The sequence below is a fragment of the Cyprinus carpio genome, chromosome B11 (genome assembly GCF_018340385.1).
Source record: "Cyprinus carpio isolate SPL01 chromosome B11, ASM1834038v1, whole genome shotgun sequence".
In the NCBI taxonomy this organism is placed as follows: Eukaryota; Metazoa; Chordata; class Actinopteri; order Cypriniformes; family Cyprinidae; genus Cyprinus; species Cyprinus carpio.
Window position 1 is genome coordinate 21,300,847 of NC_056607.1, and position 19,433 is coordinate 21,320,279.

General features: G+C 35.2%; 1 protein-coding gene across 3 annotated transcripts; it reads left to right on the forward strand.

Annotated features, from left to right (window-relative positions):
• The first annotated feature begins 4,285 nt into the window (after positions 1–4,285).
• On the forward strand, positions 4,286–17,233 carry LOC109051504 (trafficking kinesin-binding protein 1-like). Of its 3 annotated transcripts, XM_042734539.1 has the most exons (15): positions 4,287–4,846; positions 7,219–7,295; positions 7,408–7,524; positions 8,529–8,620; positions 8,707–8,815; positions 8,888–8,966; positions 9,061–9,191; positions 9,289–9,363; positions 9,463–9,674; positions 10,592–10,807; positions 10,901–11,220; positions 12,640–12,834; positions 13,923–14,025; positions 14,444–14,493; positions 15,498–15,637. In XM_042734539.1, exons 1-14 carry the CDS (start codon positions 4,702–4,704, stop codon positions 14,478–14,480), a joined length of 1,908 nt encoding a protein of 635 aa, XP_042590473.1. In that variant the 5' UTR covers positions 4,287–4,701; the 3' UTR covers positions 14,481–14,493; positions 15,498–15,637. The 3 variants fall into 3 exon arrangements, with proteins under 3 accessions (XP_042590472.1, XP_042590474.1, XP_042590473.1); XM_042734538.1 differs by lacking the exon at positions 14,444–14,493 and having other exon boundaries at positions 4,286–4,846; positions 15,498–17,233; XM_042734540.1 differs by lacking the exons at positions 13,923–14,025; positions 14,444–14,493 and having other exon boundaries at positions 4,286–4,846; positions 15,498–15,692.
• Positions 17,234–19,433: the final 2,200 nt, after the last annotated feature.

Below are 19,433 nucleotides of genomic sequence, written 5' to 3' on the forward strand. Positions count from 1 at the left end.
GCCTCATTTAGCCACTTGTTAGTGATTGCCTTTAAAAGGCGAGTAAAAGCTTTACTGGTGTTTTTATGATGTAGTATAAAACGTGAAAATGTTTTTTAGCTGAAACATAACCACAGACCAGGCGTTTAACCAAAAACCAATAAGTCTGACGTGCTAAAATGCTAACTTGGTCTACAAAAATATGTCATCCCTGCATCAATCCTGATCAAAACTGATTATTTAATTTAGGAAGCAACATGTATCATATCAAATAAAAGTTTGTATGAAAACATGTGGCAGTACAGCCTCGCTTTACCAGTTACAGGCTCGAGTGCCACTGTTGACCCTGCCAGAGAGCAATGCTGTAATCCCAGCCACTTCTCTTCTTCTTGGAGCACAGATGTAAATGCCATCAAGAGGATTAGCTCCTCGCTGCTTAAGGATAATGAGAGAAGGATAATGCTGTTCTCAGTGGCTTCTCTCTATGGCCTGGCAGACAATCAGCCGCTCTGACGTTTACACCAGCACTGCAGTATCTGTCTGTTGCTCAGATTGGCTAAACTTAGGTCACTGCAGTTTGGGAGTGTGCTTATGGATTCTCTAATAGGTGTTTCTTGAGATTTAAGGTGATTTGGGTCAAAAACATTTTTTTGTTATGCTGGTTGAAAGTAGGGCTGGGTTTTGACACAAATTTCACGATTCGATTCGATTCCCGTTCACAAGCTTGTGATTCGATTCCCTATTCAATTCGATTCAATATCGATTATTTTGGATATATATCAGGTACACATGCCAAATTTTCTCAAGGGAAAAAAATGATCTTAACTAATGCTGTAACATATGCATGAGAATCAGTTGGTACTACATTACTATAATATTGAAGTTTAAAACTGACTGATTTTTTAGGCTATACAACTGTTTAAGTTACAGTTATTGAAGTTTTTATAATAAAAGTTACAGAGACATAATATTTCTACTTCAATTAGATTTTTTTAAATATAGACATTTAAATGGTGGCTGTCATAAAAAAAACATTGAAGAACAGTTAAAATGATAATGAATTTATTATATGGTAAATATAGGCTATTTAGCAAAATGCCTCTCTCTACAGTTTATTTTTATATCTGACTAATGAGTTTTTGGTCACTGAATATGTTTTTTCTAAGGTAGGGCTAAATGTGAAGTTACGTGACATTGTTTACAAGCCGTTATATTGACATCTTTGCGTGTCTGAAACTTTACTGATTGAGCTTACATTCGGATGTTTATTTAGAATTATTTTGTGCTGAAACTGGTATTAATGTGGAGGAGATGATCAGTTCATGTGTGCTGCCGCTTTTGCCACTACAGCAACTCCACATTAAACAGCGACAAAACTGCATTTATTGTTTGAATACTGCAATACAACGGACAGAATTTGAAATATGAGACATTGTTTAATATTAAAAGTAGCAAAGCACAATGCTCATTGTAATATATTGGATGGGAAGTGCCCTTCAATGTTCTGTCCATTAACTGAAAACAGGCTAGACTAATCGATTCTTGGGCTTTGTGGCCTACTGTAATGTTTTGTCCCCGGTTGATTGGGAAAGGGGTTATTTTGAAGGATTTGATTCAGTGTTGCTGGTTAGCCTCTGGTCTGTTTATGGGTGTTTATGTGTTTTGGAGGAAGCGTGGATTTGGAGAATGATTATACAGAGAGGGTGGGATCTTATGCTTATTGGTAGCCTCTTAGAAATTGCCTACCATACCTTTAACAGAATTAAAAAAAAAAAAAAAAACACTCATTAAAGTTTGTTTCATGGCTGTGATTTTGTGGTATCATAAAACTATCAATGATTGACCACAAAAACCTGCACGACTAAATAAAGGCAGTAACTTACAGTAGACATACACTACTGTTCAAAGACTGAGTCATTTTTTTATTAATAAAACTGATACTTTATGTAGAAATTACTAATTTCATTTGGCAAGGATGCATTAAACGGATCAAAAGTTACAGTCAAGACATTTATAATGTTACAAAATATGAAAACTTCTAAACTTTCTAATTAAGGATCCTAAAAAAAAACCATCACGGTATCCACAAAAATGTTTTCAACATTGATAATAATAAATGTTTCGTGAGCAGCAAATCAGCATATTAGACACATTTCTGAAAGATCATGTGACACTGAAGACTGGAGTAATGATGCTGAAAATTCATCACATTAATATATTACCATTAAAAAGATATCAAATAGAAAATTTATAAAAAAAAATTATAATATTATTACTGGGATTTCTGATCAGATAAATGCAGCCTCGGTGAGACTTAATTCAAAAACATATGTAAAAAATTTGACTGACCCCCAAACATTTGAACGGCAGTGTGATCAGCCAGTGTTTATTTTGCAGTTTTGAAGTGATGGAAAAAAGAAAGAGATCACTGTGTGACTGCTCTGATTGACTTACGGTGGTGCTAATTTAGTTCTAATCCGCTTGGCAAGGAAACATGTTCTCATACCTGCACTGATCTCTTTACGTGGGCTGTAGCCCAAACACAGCTGTTATTTCTAGCCTAAATATCTCAACATGTACACTTCTAGTATGTATTCTATCAGAGATTTAATATTATTTTTTGTCCTTCTTGTTTCTCACTCTGCCTAGCCTTTTTGAGCTCTCATTGGAAGAAGTCTCAGTGTTTTGTAGGTCAGATTTTAGACGTGACCTGCAATTTAAAAGTTTTGTTCAATATTTGATAGACCCTTTCAGAATCTGGCTAGAAAGCATTTGTGGCCCAAATTCTTTTACATGTCTGAAAAAGAAAGACTAAAGACGTGGCTTTGATTTCAGTATCATGTATCAACCCATGTATGATTTTGAGGGTGCACAGATGAATTTGAATGCAAAATGGATTGCTTTTGGACTGTAGGTCAGTCATCAGATTATGTGCAATTATTTTATAATGAAACAAACAATATATTGACTTCTAAAGCCACTATTTTAAACATCTATCTACTTATAAAATAAATAGTTTTAAGTGATCTTCATTTAGGTGGCAATTGTTGATTTATCCAATTAATATAACAGATGCATCATATCATGTTATTAATTTAAAAAAAGTCAAATGATTTACAGTTCTATTAAAAATAACATTTTCAAAAAATGCTAGGTTTTAATTTTATATACAATCTACATACAGTCGGGTAACATATTCCCTCAAATGTTGTTATTGTTTATGAATAGGTTAATTCAGGCAAAACATGATCCTAACATTATCTTACATTCAGAAAAATGTCATCAAGACCATATTTTGCTAAAGCAAGCATGTTAATTTATATATATATATATATATATATATATATATATATATATGCAGTTATATTTTTAGCACTATTTATTTACTATTACAGAGTTTAATAATGTTTCAATTTTTTTAAAAGTTTTGTTATTTTATTATATAAAACTTTATATACATTATACTTTATATACATTCATTTTAATTTTAGTTTCTCATGTCCTTTATATTAGTTCTTTTTATATATTTCCTTGTTTATTTTTATTTCAGTTTGAATATTTTTAGTGCTTTAACTTAATCTTATTTATTTCAGTTAGTTGCAAAGTAAATTTCGTTAAAGTTTTTCATCTAAAATTTATAATTTATTTTAATTCAGCTTTATTACAATTACTTAAAACAATTTCTGATACTGACAACACTGCTATTTATATACTAATATTTAAAGTTTTTATATTTCAAAAGTTGTATTTTATATTGTATAAAACATTTTTTATATTATATAAAACTATTTTTTTTTCAGTTTGTATTTAAATTTTAGGTTTTCATGTTTTTCTCGTATTTTGTCCTGTAAAATATTTCTATATAGCTTTAATTTCAGTTTTAGTAATTTTAGTAATTTAATTTTAAACTTATTTCAGTTAGTTGCCAAGGCAACATTTAATTTTTTTTTTAAAGTTTTCCATTAAATAGATTTGATTCATTGCAGATTCATCTTTTGTTTGAGTTAACAATAGTGCTGTCAAACGATTAATCGCAATTAATCGCATCCAAAATAAAAGTTTTTGTTTACATAATATATGTATGTGTACTGTCTATATTTATTATGTATATATATAAATACAAACACATAGAGTATATATTTTTACAAATATTTATATATTTATATTCTTATATTTTATATTATACATAAATATGTGGTGCTGTGATTGTGGAAGTGTCTGTCTGTTGTGCTGCAGCAGTATTATGGCATTAATCTGGAAGGTACCATATATTATACATAAATATGTGGTGCTGGGGGGGGTGTTCCATCTGCACAATAACCCAAGCTGTTTCCAATCAAATCAGCAGAACTGACTCAGAGATAAACTTGATCTAAAACCCCAAATGACTACAGTAACATGCAAATCCCTGGTCTTTCATCTATCTCCCTAAATTTCCCTCAGCCGTCGTCCCCTCTCCTCTTCTCAGAGTTGATCTCCTCCTGTGGCTCAGAGCAGCCAGGTGAGTCTGAGCTGCCATCAGGCTTGAGCTGCAGTGACACGCACTCTCAGAAGAGTCTGGGAGCTTACAGGAGCATTAGTGAGCAGGAAGCCTAGGGGACAGCAGCAGTGACTGGCAGCAGACAGACGCTTTGTGTCATAAATCAGCCTGGCACAGTCTGTGGAGAGAGAGAGAGAGACTTGAGACAGTCCGCATTGCAGGGCAGACACACATAGCAGAGCATGAGTTCAGAAATGGAGGAGTGGAGCAGTTCGGGAATGGATGAGAGCGAAAGAGACAGCAGCACCAGCCATGATGAAGATGATGAAGAACCAGAGGATGAAGAGGAACCCGACACTGAGGGACTGTGCAGGGAGCTGGTGCAAGGTAACAGAGAAAGATAAGCAGACTAACAGTGTGAAAGAGGGGAGTTATTCATAATGCTGTGAGGCAGGAGGAGAGAAAACGTGAAGTCAATCGTGAGGTCTTTAATTGCTGAAGAGGTTTTTGGGCATGAACAGCATGTCAGTAAATCCTCATTATCATCTGCTGAAGAGGTTATCTTTACTGTTTCACCTCCAACATGTGGTTACAGTCTCTTTGTACTTGCATCAATTGTTTTTTGTCCTAATGATGGAATGATGGTTTTGACCTTGTTGAAGTGCATCTCTAAAATATGGAGTATAGATGGAGATATAAAAATATATATATTCCATGGTCTGTATGAATACTGGATTTTAATTAAATGTATTAATTTGGAATTAAATTATAAATAAAACTATGTATGAAATTTTATAAATATATATATAATATATATATATATATATATATATATATATGTTGACATGAAATATAAATTTATTATGTGTTTAGTCAAGGTCGTTTGTTTTTTTTTTCAACAAATTAAGTACTATTTCTGTATCTAGTCTGTATATTAATAAAAAAAAAAAAAATCTTTCCTTTCCTGTTTGGTCCATTGAAGGATATTGGATTCATTGACCGTCTTTCCACGAGAGTTAAATGATTTGATCTGTCCAGTCACTTTATCCTGCCTGCAGAAGCTCAGTCCAGTTTCACGTAGTACAGTCTACTGTCTTACTGTCCTTAATGTCCTTAATTCTCTCAGTGACGCAAATCACAGCAGAACTGAACTCCTTTCGGGCCAGGTGAGCAGATTTAGCTGCGACTCCGTCACTGGCCAGGAACGAATGAAAGGACACATGCTGACACTAATCATTGTGTACCACTTTGGTTTTGCTTCAGGATTCAGGTTTGATGCTGGATATGAATTATACAATCGTTCATTGTGTTAGAAAGTAAACAAAAATTACAGTTTCAGTTTCTGAATGTCTTGAATTTCAGTGGTTTCTTTCTCGGCAGCCAAAACACACTGTGGGTTGCGCAAACCATGATTGTCTTCATTCTAAGCGAATCTGTATTTAATTAAATTTGGATGTGTTTTTGCTGTTTCCTTATTTGCTTTTTATAATGTTCTTGATGGTTTTCAAAATACTATAGAGTTTCATTGGACACACAGTCAGCAACAAAAGATTTTCAAAACGTCAATAGGTCCATTTGATTTGCTCTCCGGGCTGTATACAATAATATGGTCGGTTGCATTTAATTTTTTCAGTTTGGCCATTATGCAGTGCATTGAGTGAATCTAGTGTAGAAGTTTAGAGCTTTATTAATGTCTCTGCGGAGCTAAGCTGTCAAGCTGCCAAGCTCTTATTTTAGCAAAGTCAAACAGGTCTCATTCCAGCTGAAATTTGATTATGCCTCAGGAAAGGCAAGAACCAACCAAATGAAAATACCTGTGCTGAAAACAGCAGAAAAATATAATATACTTATGTAGAGGGTAGTACTTTGCACATAATATTGAAAAAAAGAAAGAATAAACAGAAAGCATTATCCATATTTGACAGCCAGGCCATGACTGAATGTCATTTAGTACATTTATTTTTAATTTAAATTTTTTTGGTTTCTTTCCTTTGAATAGAACTGATAAAAAATAGTAATAAAAAAATCTTAAATTTATCAGGTTCTATTTATATACGTATTTATAATTAATAGTATTATGTTTAAATATTTCAATAAATAAAAATGATTAAAAATACCCTCTGGAACCTGAAAAAGCTATTCATATTCTGCAGAAATTTTCATCAGCACTTTTGTTTTATTTTATAATAAACGTCTCTAGATTTGTCAAACAAGACAGAAGAAAAAGATTTTAATGACATTTATAGAATATGATGTGTAAAAAAAATATATATTTATGTTTATTTTAATAGATTTTATATTTTATTTATATTAAATTAACTATATAATATTTGTAATAATTTTTCATAAAAGAAAAGTGTACCCCCTGCAGCCTGGTCTCTCTGGTGCCAATCAGTGATCTGGAAGGTGTTTGTAAATCCAGGCCTGAGCAGTATTTATGAGTAGGGATGAAAATGAGAGAATTAACCCTTAATGAGGATCAGGCTGCTAAGAGGCTCTTGTTCTTGACTGCATAGAGGTCTCTGTTTAACTGTCCAGTGGTGGTTGGGTCACATTGACTCTCCAGTGCTGTGTAATGTAGTTCTGCACAGATCATACTTGTATAAGCAGTGCTTGATCAGAGGAGTTGTTTTTTGGACACACACAGTGACATTATTCTGAAATCTACTTCCATTTTTATTAGATTTTGTTTCATGAACCCATTAGCCAACAGCCTCTTTGTCACATTCCTCCTTTCAGTATCTTTTATCTCTCCGCAGTGCTGTGTTCAGAGAGAGTTGGTCAAATCACAAAGACGTATCGTGACATTGAGGCAGTTACACATCTGCTTGAGGAGGTGAGAGACAATTCCAAACAAACTAGTTAGTGTAAATGATGCCACTGTCCTTCCCTTGATGCTTCAGTGAGGACATAATAAAAGTCCCGCACATGCTCGTCTTCCTCTGCAGAAAGAGCGCGATCTGGAATTGGCAGCCCGGATCGGCCAATCACTGCTCAAGCAGAATAAAGCCCTGACTGAACGCAACAAACTACTGGACGAACAGCTGGAAATCACCAAGGAAGAGGTGAGTATTGCTAAAAGAAAATGTTTTTGCGTGTTTAATCCTTGTCTATACTTAATTATCTATCTATCTATCTATCTATCTATCTATCTATCTATCTATCTATCTATCTATCTATCTATCTATCTATCTATCTATCTATCTATCTATCTATCTATCTGTTTATCTATTGTCTGTCTGTCTGTCCTTCATTTTATCTGTCTGTCTGTCTGTCTGTCTGTCTGTCTATCTATCTATCTATCTATCTATCTATCTATCTATCTATCGTCTGTCTGTCTGTCTGTCCTTCAATTTGTCTGTCTGTCTGTCTGTGTCTGTCTGTCTATCTATCTATCTATCTATCTATCTATCTATCTATCTATCTATCTATCTATCTATCTATCGTCTGTGTGTCTGTCTGTCTGTCCTTCAATTTGTCTGTCTGTCTGTCCTTCAATTTGTCTGTCTGTCTGTCTGTCTATCTATCTGTCTATCTATCGTCTGTCTGTCTGTCTGTCTGTCTGTCTGTCTATCTATCTATCTATCTATCTATCTATCTATCTATCTATCTATCTATCGTCTGTCTGTCTGTCTGTCTGTCCCTTCAATTTTGTCTGTCTGTCTGTCCTTCAATTTGTCTGTCTGTCTGTCTGTCTATCTATCTGTTTATCTATCGTCTGTCTGTCTGTCTGTCTGTCTGTCTGTCTATCTATCTATCTATCTATCTATCTGTCTGTCTGTCTATCTGTCTGTCTGTCTTTCTTTCTGTCTGTCTGTCTGTCTGTCTGTCTATCTATCTATCTATCTATCTATCTTCCGTCTGTCCGTCCGTCCGTCTATCTTCTGTCTGTCTGTCTGTCTGTCTGTCTGTCTGTCTAGCATTTGAATGAAAATGTTGAAAAATATAATGCATATACTATATATATAGTTTACTAACAGTGTCCTTCTTAATGCTATAATAAATGATGATGCACTCAGAGTCTTGTGTTATATGGATGCTAACACTGACTCTGGGTCTGTTCTTACAGATTGCCCAGCTGCGTCATGAGCTCTCCATGAGAGACGATCTCCTGCACTTCTATGCCAGCACTGAAGATATAGAGCATGCCTCAGAAACACTGTGAGTTACACACACACACACACACACACAGACAGCGATCAACTACTCAATTCTGCCATACTGATAAGTCTTTTATCCTCCTTCAGACTTATACAGAGTGATTCGTCCTCATCTCTCAGCAACTACATCAATTACGACTTTCTGCAACAGAAACTCAAGGGTTTAGAAGAGGAGAACTGCAAACTGCGGACAGTGGTGTGTTTAAATGCATGCATGCATTCACAAAAAAATAGCAAAATGCTGTGCTCACCCATCACTTTTTTTTAGGCTAATGAGTTAACATTTGAGACCAACAATTATGAGGAACAAGAGCAACAGCTTATGATGGTGTGTGTGGACGAGCTCTGTGAGTAAATCACCCATGATGCCCTTCTTTAAGTATCACAAATAATTTTTCGTAATAACAGACTAAAGTGTCCTCTGCTTTTTTCTCTCATCAGCAACAGCAAATAAACAGGTCTGTTCTCTGTCAGAAGAATTATCCCGGAAGGTGGAGGATTCACTAAGACAACAAGAGGAGATTAGTGGCCTCCTGGGACAGATTGTCGACCTGGAGCAGCGCTGCAAAGGGGTTAGACACACAAACACACACATGCTCATTCTGTTTCACAGCGTTCAGAGAGTACATTTTTTATAAACAAATACATCAAATTTGCTTTCAAATTCAGCTCACTGCTGAGAATGAGGAGTTAACGCAACATCTGAATGCTTCCCGGGAATCCCAGTCACAGCTTAAAACAGAGGTACAATCCTCACAATATCACAATATGCCTATCCTTTTCAGTAAGTGGCTTTGTGCTTGGAGTGCCAATTGATGATGTTCTGTCTCCCTCTGGTGGCAGCTGAAGGAACTGCAGGAGAGGTACTCAGAATGTGAAGACATGCTCCATGAGGCCAGAGAGGACATTAAGAACCTGCGTAATAAGAGTCTGCCCAACAGCACTGTGCAGCGTTATAGCACCCTGGCAGCGGTCGTCCCAATGGATTCACTCGCTGCTGAGATTGAAGGAACCTTCCGGAGAGGCCTAGACAGTCCAGCACCCACTGAATACAAGTTAGTACATTTAAGACCTGTTCATATACTGCAAAAAAAAAAAAAAAATCAGCATTTTTGTTTTGTTTTACATTAAAAATATCTAAAGATCTGTAAAACTGAGATCGAAATATCTGTAAAAAAGATATTTACAACACATTTAAAAATATATTGTGTAAGATTTTCAGAAGGATATATAGAACTGTTCAAAAGTTCAAAAGAGTTAGTTTTTTTTGTCTTTAAAGAAATGAAACATTTTATAAAAGTTTTCTACTTCAAATAAATTATTTTCGTTTAAAATTTCTATTGATCAAAGGATTCTAATTTCTAAAAAAAAAAAAATCACAGTTTCTAATAAAACAATTAAGCAGCACTACTGTTTTGAATATTGATAATAATAAGAAATTTCTTGAGCAGCAAATCAGCATATAAGGATGCAGGAATGCGGCGTTCCATCACAAAAATAAAAAGTACTTTTTAAAATATACTATATATATATATATATATATATATATATATATATATATATATATATATATATATATATATATATATATAAGGTATTTTAATTTGTAATGATTTTTTACAATATTATTGTATGTTTTATCAAATAAATGTAGCCTTGGTGAGCATAAGAAACTTCTATTAAAAATATCAGAAAATGTCACTGCCCCCAAACTTTTGGAAAGAAATATATTTTGAATTTATTTATATTATAGTATTTTACTGAAAAATCTTCCATTCTTAAATAATTATTTTTATACATAATTTTGAATTTCAAGTAGCCTAAACATAATTTCTTTTGACATTTTTGCAGTTTATTCAAAGCCCAATTAACATGTTTTGTATATAATGTATATAAATGTGAAACTAAATGTACTATACATGTATAACCCAGGACTGCAACATGACATGCTTGTCTTGAATTCTCTGTGCAGGAATCACCCGTTGCGTGTGTTTGAGACGGTGAAAGTGGCCAATCAGGTAGCTCGGCTACGTTCCCAGATTCACTCTCCGCAGGTTCCGGGTTCGAGCCCTACATCATTACGCTCTAGTCGAATCAGTACACCGAGGACCAGTTATTATGAATCAGACAATATTAGTGTCAGCATGGAGGATAAGTACTCCCCTCCGACGCACACACAGGATCATGGGTCAGTGTCTGTTTATTTTCAACTTTTCACAAAAATGACTGACTATAAAGAATGAATCGATTAACATTGAATAATAACATATTTTCTGCACAGGTTACTGGAGTCGAAGCGTTTGGGCCAGCCAGGCACGCCAGGTGGGCAGGATTTGGAGGAAGCGCTCCGGTCTCTCTCGGAGCGTCAGGAGAGCCACACGTCAGAGCGGCCGTTCTTCGAGGTGGAGAGAGAAAGGAAACTGCGTGCTCTGCAGAGTGGAAGCAGCGGCAGTGGTGGTGGCTCCAGCGGCTTCCTGACGCCCAACAGCAGCATCGCATCCACAGGAACCAACTACTCCGGCACCTCCACCCATTCCTCAGGCACAGGCTCCTCCCGCTCGTATCTGCCTGAACGGCTGCAGATAGTCAAGCCGCTGGAGGGTCAGTAGATACACACACACGTAGCTTAATACAAGTCATGAAAGAGGGATGTTTAGATCAACTCTTAAAATATATATGATTTTTTTTTTTTAAATATCAGCATCGGCTGTAAAAAAAAAAAAAAACAGTATCGGTTGACCACTAGTTCAAAAAACAAAATACAAATTTAAAAATAAAATAATGAATAAATAATAGAAGTTTTTTTTTCATGCACAATTTTACAACCTAAATTGCCATGTCATAAAAAAGATTAAATGAATTCAATTTTACATGCAAGGATGCTTTCTGTGATATCATTTCCCGGTTTCCTGTTTCTTCCTATCATGTTATCATGTATTTTCCTATCATGTTTCTGAATTTTTGGTGGATGAATTTTTTTTTTAAATATTATCCCTGTAAAGCCAGATATATGAAATAATGATCAGAAAAATCTATTTTAAAGATGGAACAGTTTATTGAACCTTTAAAAAAAAAAATGATTTGAGTATGTGTTTTTTGTTAAGTTTCATATTTCATACATCAAGCTTTTATGACTCATATAGTATGATATATAGGAGAATATGGAGCTCAGACTCAAGGAGGAAAACATCTCAGTTTTATTCATTGGCCCAAACTGAGCACAAATAGGCAATTTGGTGCAGTTGCTGATATTTATATGGTCAAAAAGTTAAATGAAATTCTGATTGCTTGTATTTTAAATACATGAGATCTTTATAACAATATACACAAAATCCATATAAATATCTGTTGTCCCTCTGTATCTCCCAATAATGTGCCTGATATTTATATTCTTAGTTTTATTATGATCAACGCTCTGTAGTTTTTATTGTAGGGGTGAAACATATAATTCAATTCAATACAATTATGAGATGAGAGATGAACAAATAAATGTTCATCAAAAGCCTGATGTATGATATTTAACACTTATAAAAAATGGTGTATGGATAATCAAGTAAACCTAAGTTTCGGCAGTCAAGTAAATTTTCAGTTTAAAAAATTTATTAGAATAGTTAAGAAAGTTATTTCTAGGTGGCTGAAAAATACCTTGTCCTCTTCAACAAGTATATCAGTTAGAAAGTGAGTATAAGAAAGTTATTCTTACATTTACATTAGAAAAATCAGTAAAGATTTGCAGCAAAAAGAAAACCTTAAAAACATTTTTAGAATTACTCCAAAAGTCTAAACTATTAGTCAGGCAACAGAATGCATATAGCAGATTGTGCAAAGTTTTGATCTTGCTAATAATTTAGATGCCTTAGAAATGAGCATATCAAATATGATGCAGCAGGAAAGAGTGGATAAGCAGTTTCAAGTAAACCAAGAATCTTTATTAAACTTTTTTAGCCTAAATAGATATAAATAGAAATAATAAAAGATAATTTTACTGACTGACTGACTTCATCTTGCCATTGTCCACAGGCTCAGTGACTCTGCACCAATGGCAGCAGCTGGCCAAGCCCAATCTGGGGGGCATCCTGCACCCACGGCCAGGTGTCCTCACCAAAGACTTCAGAGAGCTGGATGTGGATTTCCAACATGTCTACAGCCTCAATGACCTCGAGGAGGATGAGCCTGATCTCTCCAAATTCCCCAACCTCCTGCACGGCACTGTGGGTAAGAGCCCATTCACCTACAGCAACACACTTCCTTCTTAATTCTTCAGTTTGGTTGATTTTTGAAGTGGTCAAAACACTTCAGGTCCAAAAAGATTTTAGATTTTAGTATATATATTCATACACACATATGTGACCATGGACCACAAGTGTCAATTTTTTTAAATTGCGATTTCATCATCTGAAAGCTGAGTAAATAAGCTTTTCATTGATGTATAGTTTGTTAGGAGGACAGTATTTGGCCGAGATACAACTATTGGAAAATCTGGAATCTGAGGGTGCAAAAAAAAATCTAAATATTGAGAAAATCGCTTTTGAAGTTGTCCAAATGAATTCTTAGCAATGCATATTACTAATTAAAAATTAAGTTTTGATATATTTATGGTAGGAAATTAACAAAATATCTTCATGGAACATGATCTTTATTTAAACATCCTAGTGATTTTTTGGCATAAAAGAAAAATCGATAATTTTGACCCATACAATGTTTTTTTGGCTATTGCTACAAATATACCCCAGTGACTTAAGACTGCTTTTGTGCTCCAGGGTCACATATATTCTTTAACGTACTAATGTAGATTATTTACAAACTGTAGTCAGTAACTGATTAGAGATTACATGATGAAAATGTGTAATAATGAAATCATAGATACTCATTTTAGGTAATGTGTTCTGACTACTTTTAAGATTACTTTTTTATCTGGCTTGTTTTAAACTTACTATTTAACCTACTATATTGATATAAAAAAGCAAAGCGAAAGAAAAATTTGTTTTTGTGTCATCCTTATAAAATTGATTAAACATTAAATTAAACCACAGTTTCTCAAACTGGGCTTAATGTAAGTCCATAAAATTAATGTTATGCATAAAAAAGTAACTTTAATCTGATTATGAGGATTAGAAAAAGTAATACACTCTAATTACGAGTACTTGATTTTTGGAATCTGATTATGTAATCTGTTACATGTTACCACCCAGCTCTGCTCCTTAGGTATTATCATGGTTTAATCCACCCTGCCTTCAGCTGTAGGTACCAGTCATGCATAGTTGAATTTTAGCATGTGTTTGTGTTTCCTCACATGAACGCAGTCCATTCATCCAGACCTAACATCCCTCAGACCTCACCCACACCTCCGACCACTAGCTGTCAGATCCTCCATCCCTCCGTCCTCCTCTCCTCCTTCTCCACCAGGTAAGACATGATCACGCTGGTGCCCACACAGTGCTTATTGTAAGACTGTCAATCATCCATCAGAATACTCTTGTTTTTTCTTTTATTGGGCATTTGCATAAAACAAGACAATTCTTACTAGGGCTAGGCGATAAGACCAAAACTATCATAAACTATCATAGGATATAAATGTAAGACCAAAACCAATACAGGGGAATTTTTCCCCTCATGTCTTAAATTTTAGGGGCATACAACTGAATTCTAGTGCGGTTCAGACGTTGTTGATTTAACACGTCTAATGCCCTAATTTTTCCATTTAAAAACAATTTAAATTAGGCACTTGGAGGAATATCAGAAATGTCTATATCTGTTCACAACTAACCTTTATCTTAATATTTAGTATTTCCTTGCTCATTTTCCCTCCTTCCATCTGTAACAGGAAGCGCTGGAACCGGCTCTTTGTACAGTTTAAATAACATCCTCCATAAAGTAAGACATGTCAGGCATGGTCTCTTTGAACCCTTTACTAAGATGATCCTAGTAACTTTCTTTCTCTCTAACCTTAGGTTTCATTCATGAACAAACAAAACATCGTAGCATAACAGCATCAGGACATTATATTACTAATTCTGTCTTCTCTCCTGTACAGTTTTAGGTTTAGATGAGAAAGCTGCATGTCTCATGCATTACACATCTGTTTTAAAATAACAATTTTCTGCTGAGGTTATGTTTTATAGTCATATATCATTCTCAAAAAATGCTGGTTATGAATTGTTTAATTCTCATAAAAGTTGGTGTTAAGTACTCATTAACATGTTCAAATTACTAATCTAGACTATTTTATTTTATATTTTTTTATATGATTGAAACATGGATTGGATCACCAGTGAAAAATTGTCAATAAAAAAATGATACAAATTTGAATTAATTTTACCCTTCCTTTTACATTTACCTTGAAAGTACTTTTTAAAAAAAAAATATAATAATATAAAAATAATATATAATTCTATCTATCTATCTATCTATCTATCTATCTATCTATATATATATATATACAGTATATATATATTCAGAATACTTGTTTATTGACAACACCAGAGACATTAAATAGTATATATATAACATATATGTAAAGTCTACCTATATTGTAAAATGTAAATGTAAACAATTTTATATTATCATTAAATGTCATAGGTTATAGAATGAAAAAGCCCTTCTTATGCAGCGTTTCATGAATATTTGAAATCTTGAGTGAAATGTCATATTTTGAGAATGAATCACAAACACTAGACTGTGTATATTACATTGAAGCCTTTCTTTAAATGGTGTTAACCAGCTTGTGGAAGTCTCATCATTACATTCTTTTATTCATCAGCATGCTCATTCACTATATGCTGTGTGTTTCTAACCGAAAAAGCTTTCACTAACACTTGTGTTCTGGCCTGGTTTGGCTGACTACCATCTGACACACATCTTCCTTGTCCTCTCCCCAGCCTTCGGCCCCGCACTGCATCCTCTTGTGGGAGCCGTGAGCACGTGAGGACATCATCACACCTCCACCAGACCTCCTCCCTCGGTCTGCTACAACTTGTATCAGAGCGCGGCATCTCAGCTGCAATTCATCCCAACTCCCCTCTCATTCACAGAGCCACCGCATATTCAGAGGAAACACGGTGGAGCTCTGAAAGTGAACAAGAAAAAAGAGGAAAGGAACGGCAGGGAAACATTTTCAGCGTCAATCTTGTTGAAAAACTCAGAAACCTGGGCCTGAACAAAGTGGTTGCCAGAGGCTTTGTGGATTTTGGTCAAAAAGTAAAACCAGCCCCCCATGAAACACAAAAAGACGTTCACCATTAAAGGTGCCATTTTGTGCATCACCCTCATTGTGGCATGCAACTAAACTTTTCCCATTTGTAATGGGACATTCCGAGAGCCATATCAAGTTTTTATTTCTGTAGTGACTTCTTATTGGCACTGGGATTTTTAAGTATGGACTGCACCTCAAAAGATTTCATTATGAAGTCAAACACATCTGTGTTTATATCATTGTTGTTGTAGGGTGTTTTAAACATTCTTCAGAAGGGAATAACTGTACATATGTAGAATTTTTAACATGTCCTCTTTTGTTGAGACTTTGTCTGTCACTATCAGTCTTGAAATCACTGTTTATTGTTATGAAGTTGTAGCAGCACTACAGAAAAATGCAGTACGTGGCCTCAATTTTTGCTTGCTGCCAACCAAGCATTGGTATCAGTATCAGTATCAGTAGTGCGTTTTGCTTCCTGACAAAAACATTTGTTCATAATAGCACTTTTCAGGGCATTCAAATCCCTTCTCTTAGGGATTGCAGGGTACATTATGTGAGGTTATGTACTGTACCTGCAGTCTAAACACTGTAAAAATGAGAAGCTGTATTTATGATGACTGTTGGTGGTCAGTTTAGGGAACATTATACAGTCTTGTTGAGTGAATAGAAGTGATCTTGTGCTTTATTTTCACTGTGCTTTAATGCAAGAACACCTGATGTGATGGTACACCATGCACACACGTATGTTATGCAACTTTAATGCCACGGACATGTTTTCACCGTAATGTTTGTGATTGTGTTTTGTAAGAATCAGGGATGCAGTAATAAAGTTAAGTGCTCTAGAGCCGTAAATAGTAAATACACAATTGGGTAATTCTAACACAGAGTCGTCTAGGGGTGAATTTGTATCACGGGTTTATTCGTTGAACACAGCTTTGTTTTCTTCTCCTCTCCATCAACATCTTCCATTGTGTCCACTTGTGTCTGTCAACCAAGTCAACAGAAATATGGTAATATGTATATGGAAAAAGCCTTGTATGCCTTTGAAATTTTCAAGGGGGCATGATAAGGTGCAGCCTAGTATTTACTGATCTAAAGTCTCAGACAAAATGGATATTTAAAAAGTTATATATTTAAATAAATGTCTACCTGAAACACCACTCTGTGTAAAACACAATGCCTGCTCGCCATTTTTGTATGTGAAGTGTTGTTAAAAAAACAAAAAAATGTCTAAAAAGGTAAACAATTATGTAAAGTATTGTTAATTTACACAAAGATGAGAGGCTAAAAGTTGAGTAATCATTGTATTTTTACATTAGAACAATGTTCAGAAGACACTTCGCTTCACGTGAAAGCCCACGAGTCACAAGTAACCGTTTCAGGCACTGATATTGTGTAAAGCAATAAAGATTTCATTGCATACATGTTTTTTATTTGTGTTTATGTGTGAACTGTTTCTATTTACGCTGACAGCTTTAACAGCTAAGAGCATCCACCTTATTATTTTTCTACGAGGTAGTAAGCCGGGTTTTTTGTGACTTCCGGTTTATTAGACGTTGTAAATAACGAGAAGAATAACAAGCCAAGTGTCATGATATAATAATATATATCAATAAATAATATCAAGCAGCATAACGAGCTTTTTTTGAACGGCAATAAATAGCTGGAAGCCAATGAAACCGGAAGTCTCGCACATAAAATGTACAAATGGCCGTGCACACGGGCAAAATAAGGTGGATAAAAAATGGTTGTGGCTAGAATAGATACAGCTGTGGCCAGAAAGCAACAATAAATAAAATGTTCTACCCGTTTGATAGTTTTATTAACGCTGAAAATGCAGTGTGAATCTTGTTACAGTTGTACACTGACACCCAGGGACGTTGCACAAGATCCCGGGCCCTATGCATAGGCAGTCCTGAAAAAGCCCCCAAAAATATACAGGTAAAATAAAACATATTCCAGACTTTTCAAGGGCCCTCTCTTCCTTTGGGGCCCTGGTAATCAGTACTGGTTTTACCCCCAGTCCGACGCCCCTGCTGACACATAGTGGTGTGAATATATATCACACAACGCAAGTTTATGGTTAAAAATGCTATTGTAGAAGTGTTCTTTGCAGTCAGCCATTATTGATTAATTTTTTTGTCTTCATCTTTATCACACGTGAGTCAAATTATTCGCCCCCAGATGACACAAAACACATATAGTTGCAAATATATTTAATGACAAAAAAATCATAGTACAGACAGAGTTTTTAAGGTTAAATCTCAGTTTGCACTCCGACGCCCAAAATCTACCCAGCCTTGATAATCGGTACCGCAGTCCTCCCGCTGGATGATTTCTGCCCAAAACACGAAGAACAGCAAGTAAGAGTGAGGCTTCGTTTGTTCTAGAGGGTTACCTCCAGAGACACGCACCTGACAGCGCCTGTAAGAGCTGCCGGGACATGAGCTCGCGCTGATCCTCCGGTAAATGCACGGAACGCCTCACACGGGACTGCGGTGTCTCCGGTGTCTCAGGTGTTCTCTCCGGAAGCCGTTCCGTCGCCTTTGTGTCCGCAGGTGCGTCTTTGGACAGAGGAGAGGCCACGCATGCTACCGCCAGCATCGCTATAGCGGTCAATACAACGCACTTGGCCATCATTTCTGTGAAAAACAAGTGGTTTAAATAAGTGTTAGTGTTACATTATAATACAAAAATAAATAAAAATGCCCACATTCCTGCTGGACATCCAATTTAGGATGTTGGCATGAAACAGATTTGAAAAATGGTTATCTGAAACCAGCTAAAATGTGCACTTGTTGGCTTGATCCAAGATAGTCTGCCAGCTTTGAATCAGCTAAAGACCAGTTTAGACTACCTAAAATATCTAATAAACATTAAATTTTTCAAGATGATTTCTTAAGCATGGATATTTAAGGAAAAAAAAAAAAAAAAGATTTACCTGATTAGTGCTGAGCCAGAAAGGGATTCAACAGTGTAGGGATAAAACCTTGTAATCCAAAATTACAGATCAGTCCCTTTATATTTACAATTTCAGCTATTAAAAAAAAAAAAAAGTGTGAATCAATAAAGTTGGATAATTGTTCAGGAGGAGGAGCATGTTTAAACAGAATAAGTCAAATATGACCATAAACTGAACATGGGAAATTCAATGATTGTTTATGAGAATTTAACATATAGCTATAGCATTACATACCGAACGGTCAGGAAAGTTGTAGCTGTTAAATAATGGGAAACAGCATTACAATGAATTTGACCTGTAAAAAGGAATTAGCAGTGGATTTTTTATTCATGTCAGCGTCCGAGTTCTCATCTAATCAATTGTCCTCTTGTAATATTATATGATGTGAAATCAATGTGACCTTTTTAAAACTGTCATTATTGATTCAGATGAACCGGTGGAGAAAGACTGTGACGCAGAACTTTTGATTTTATTGCCGATGAGGAGTCTGTTGCTTCCTCTCAGGACCATTAGTTTTATGTACCTAAAGATTTTACTCAAGAACTCAATCTTATGCTATCGTGTGTCTGAGGTGAACAAACAATTGCCAGTCCACCGTTGAATGCATGGTCTGTAAGGTATATGACATCAGATGCTGCCCCTTTCCATATCTTTAGCATT

Excerpts from the sequence above, each read along its gene's own strand:
- LOC109051504 (XM_042734538.1), top strand. The coding sequence starts at position 4,702 with ATGAGTTCAGAAATGGAGGAGTGGAGCAGTTCGGGAATGGATGAGAGC. Across the intron at positions 9,675-10,591 it reads CCAGCACCCACTGAATACAA|GAATCACCCGTTGCGTGTGT; the intron begins GTTAGTACATTT and ends TTCTCTGTGCAG. Across the intron at positions 10,808-10,900 it reads ACGCACACACAGGATCATGG|GTTACTGGAGTCGAAGCGTT; the intron begins GTCAGTGTCTGT and ends TTTTCTGCACAG.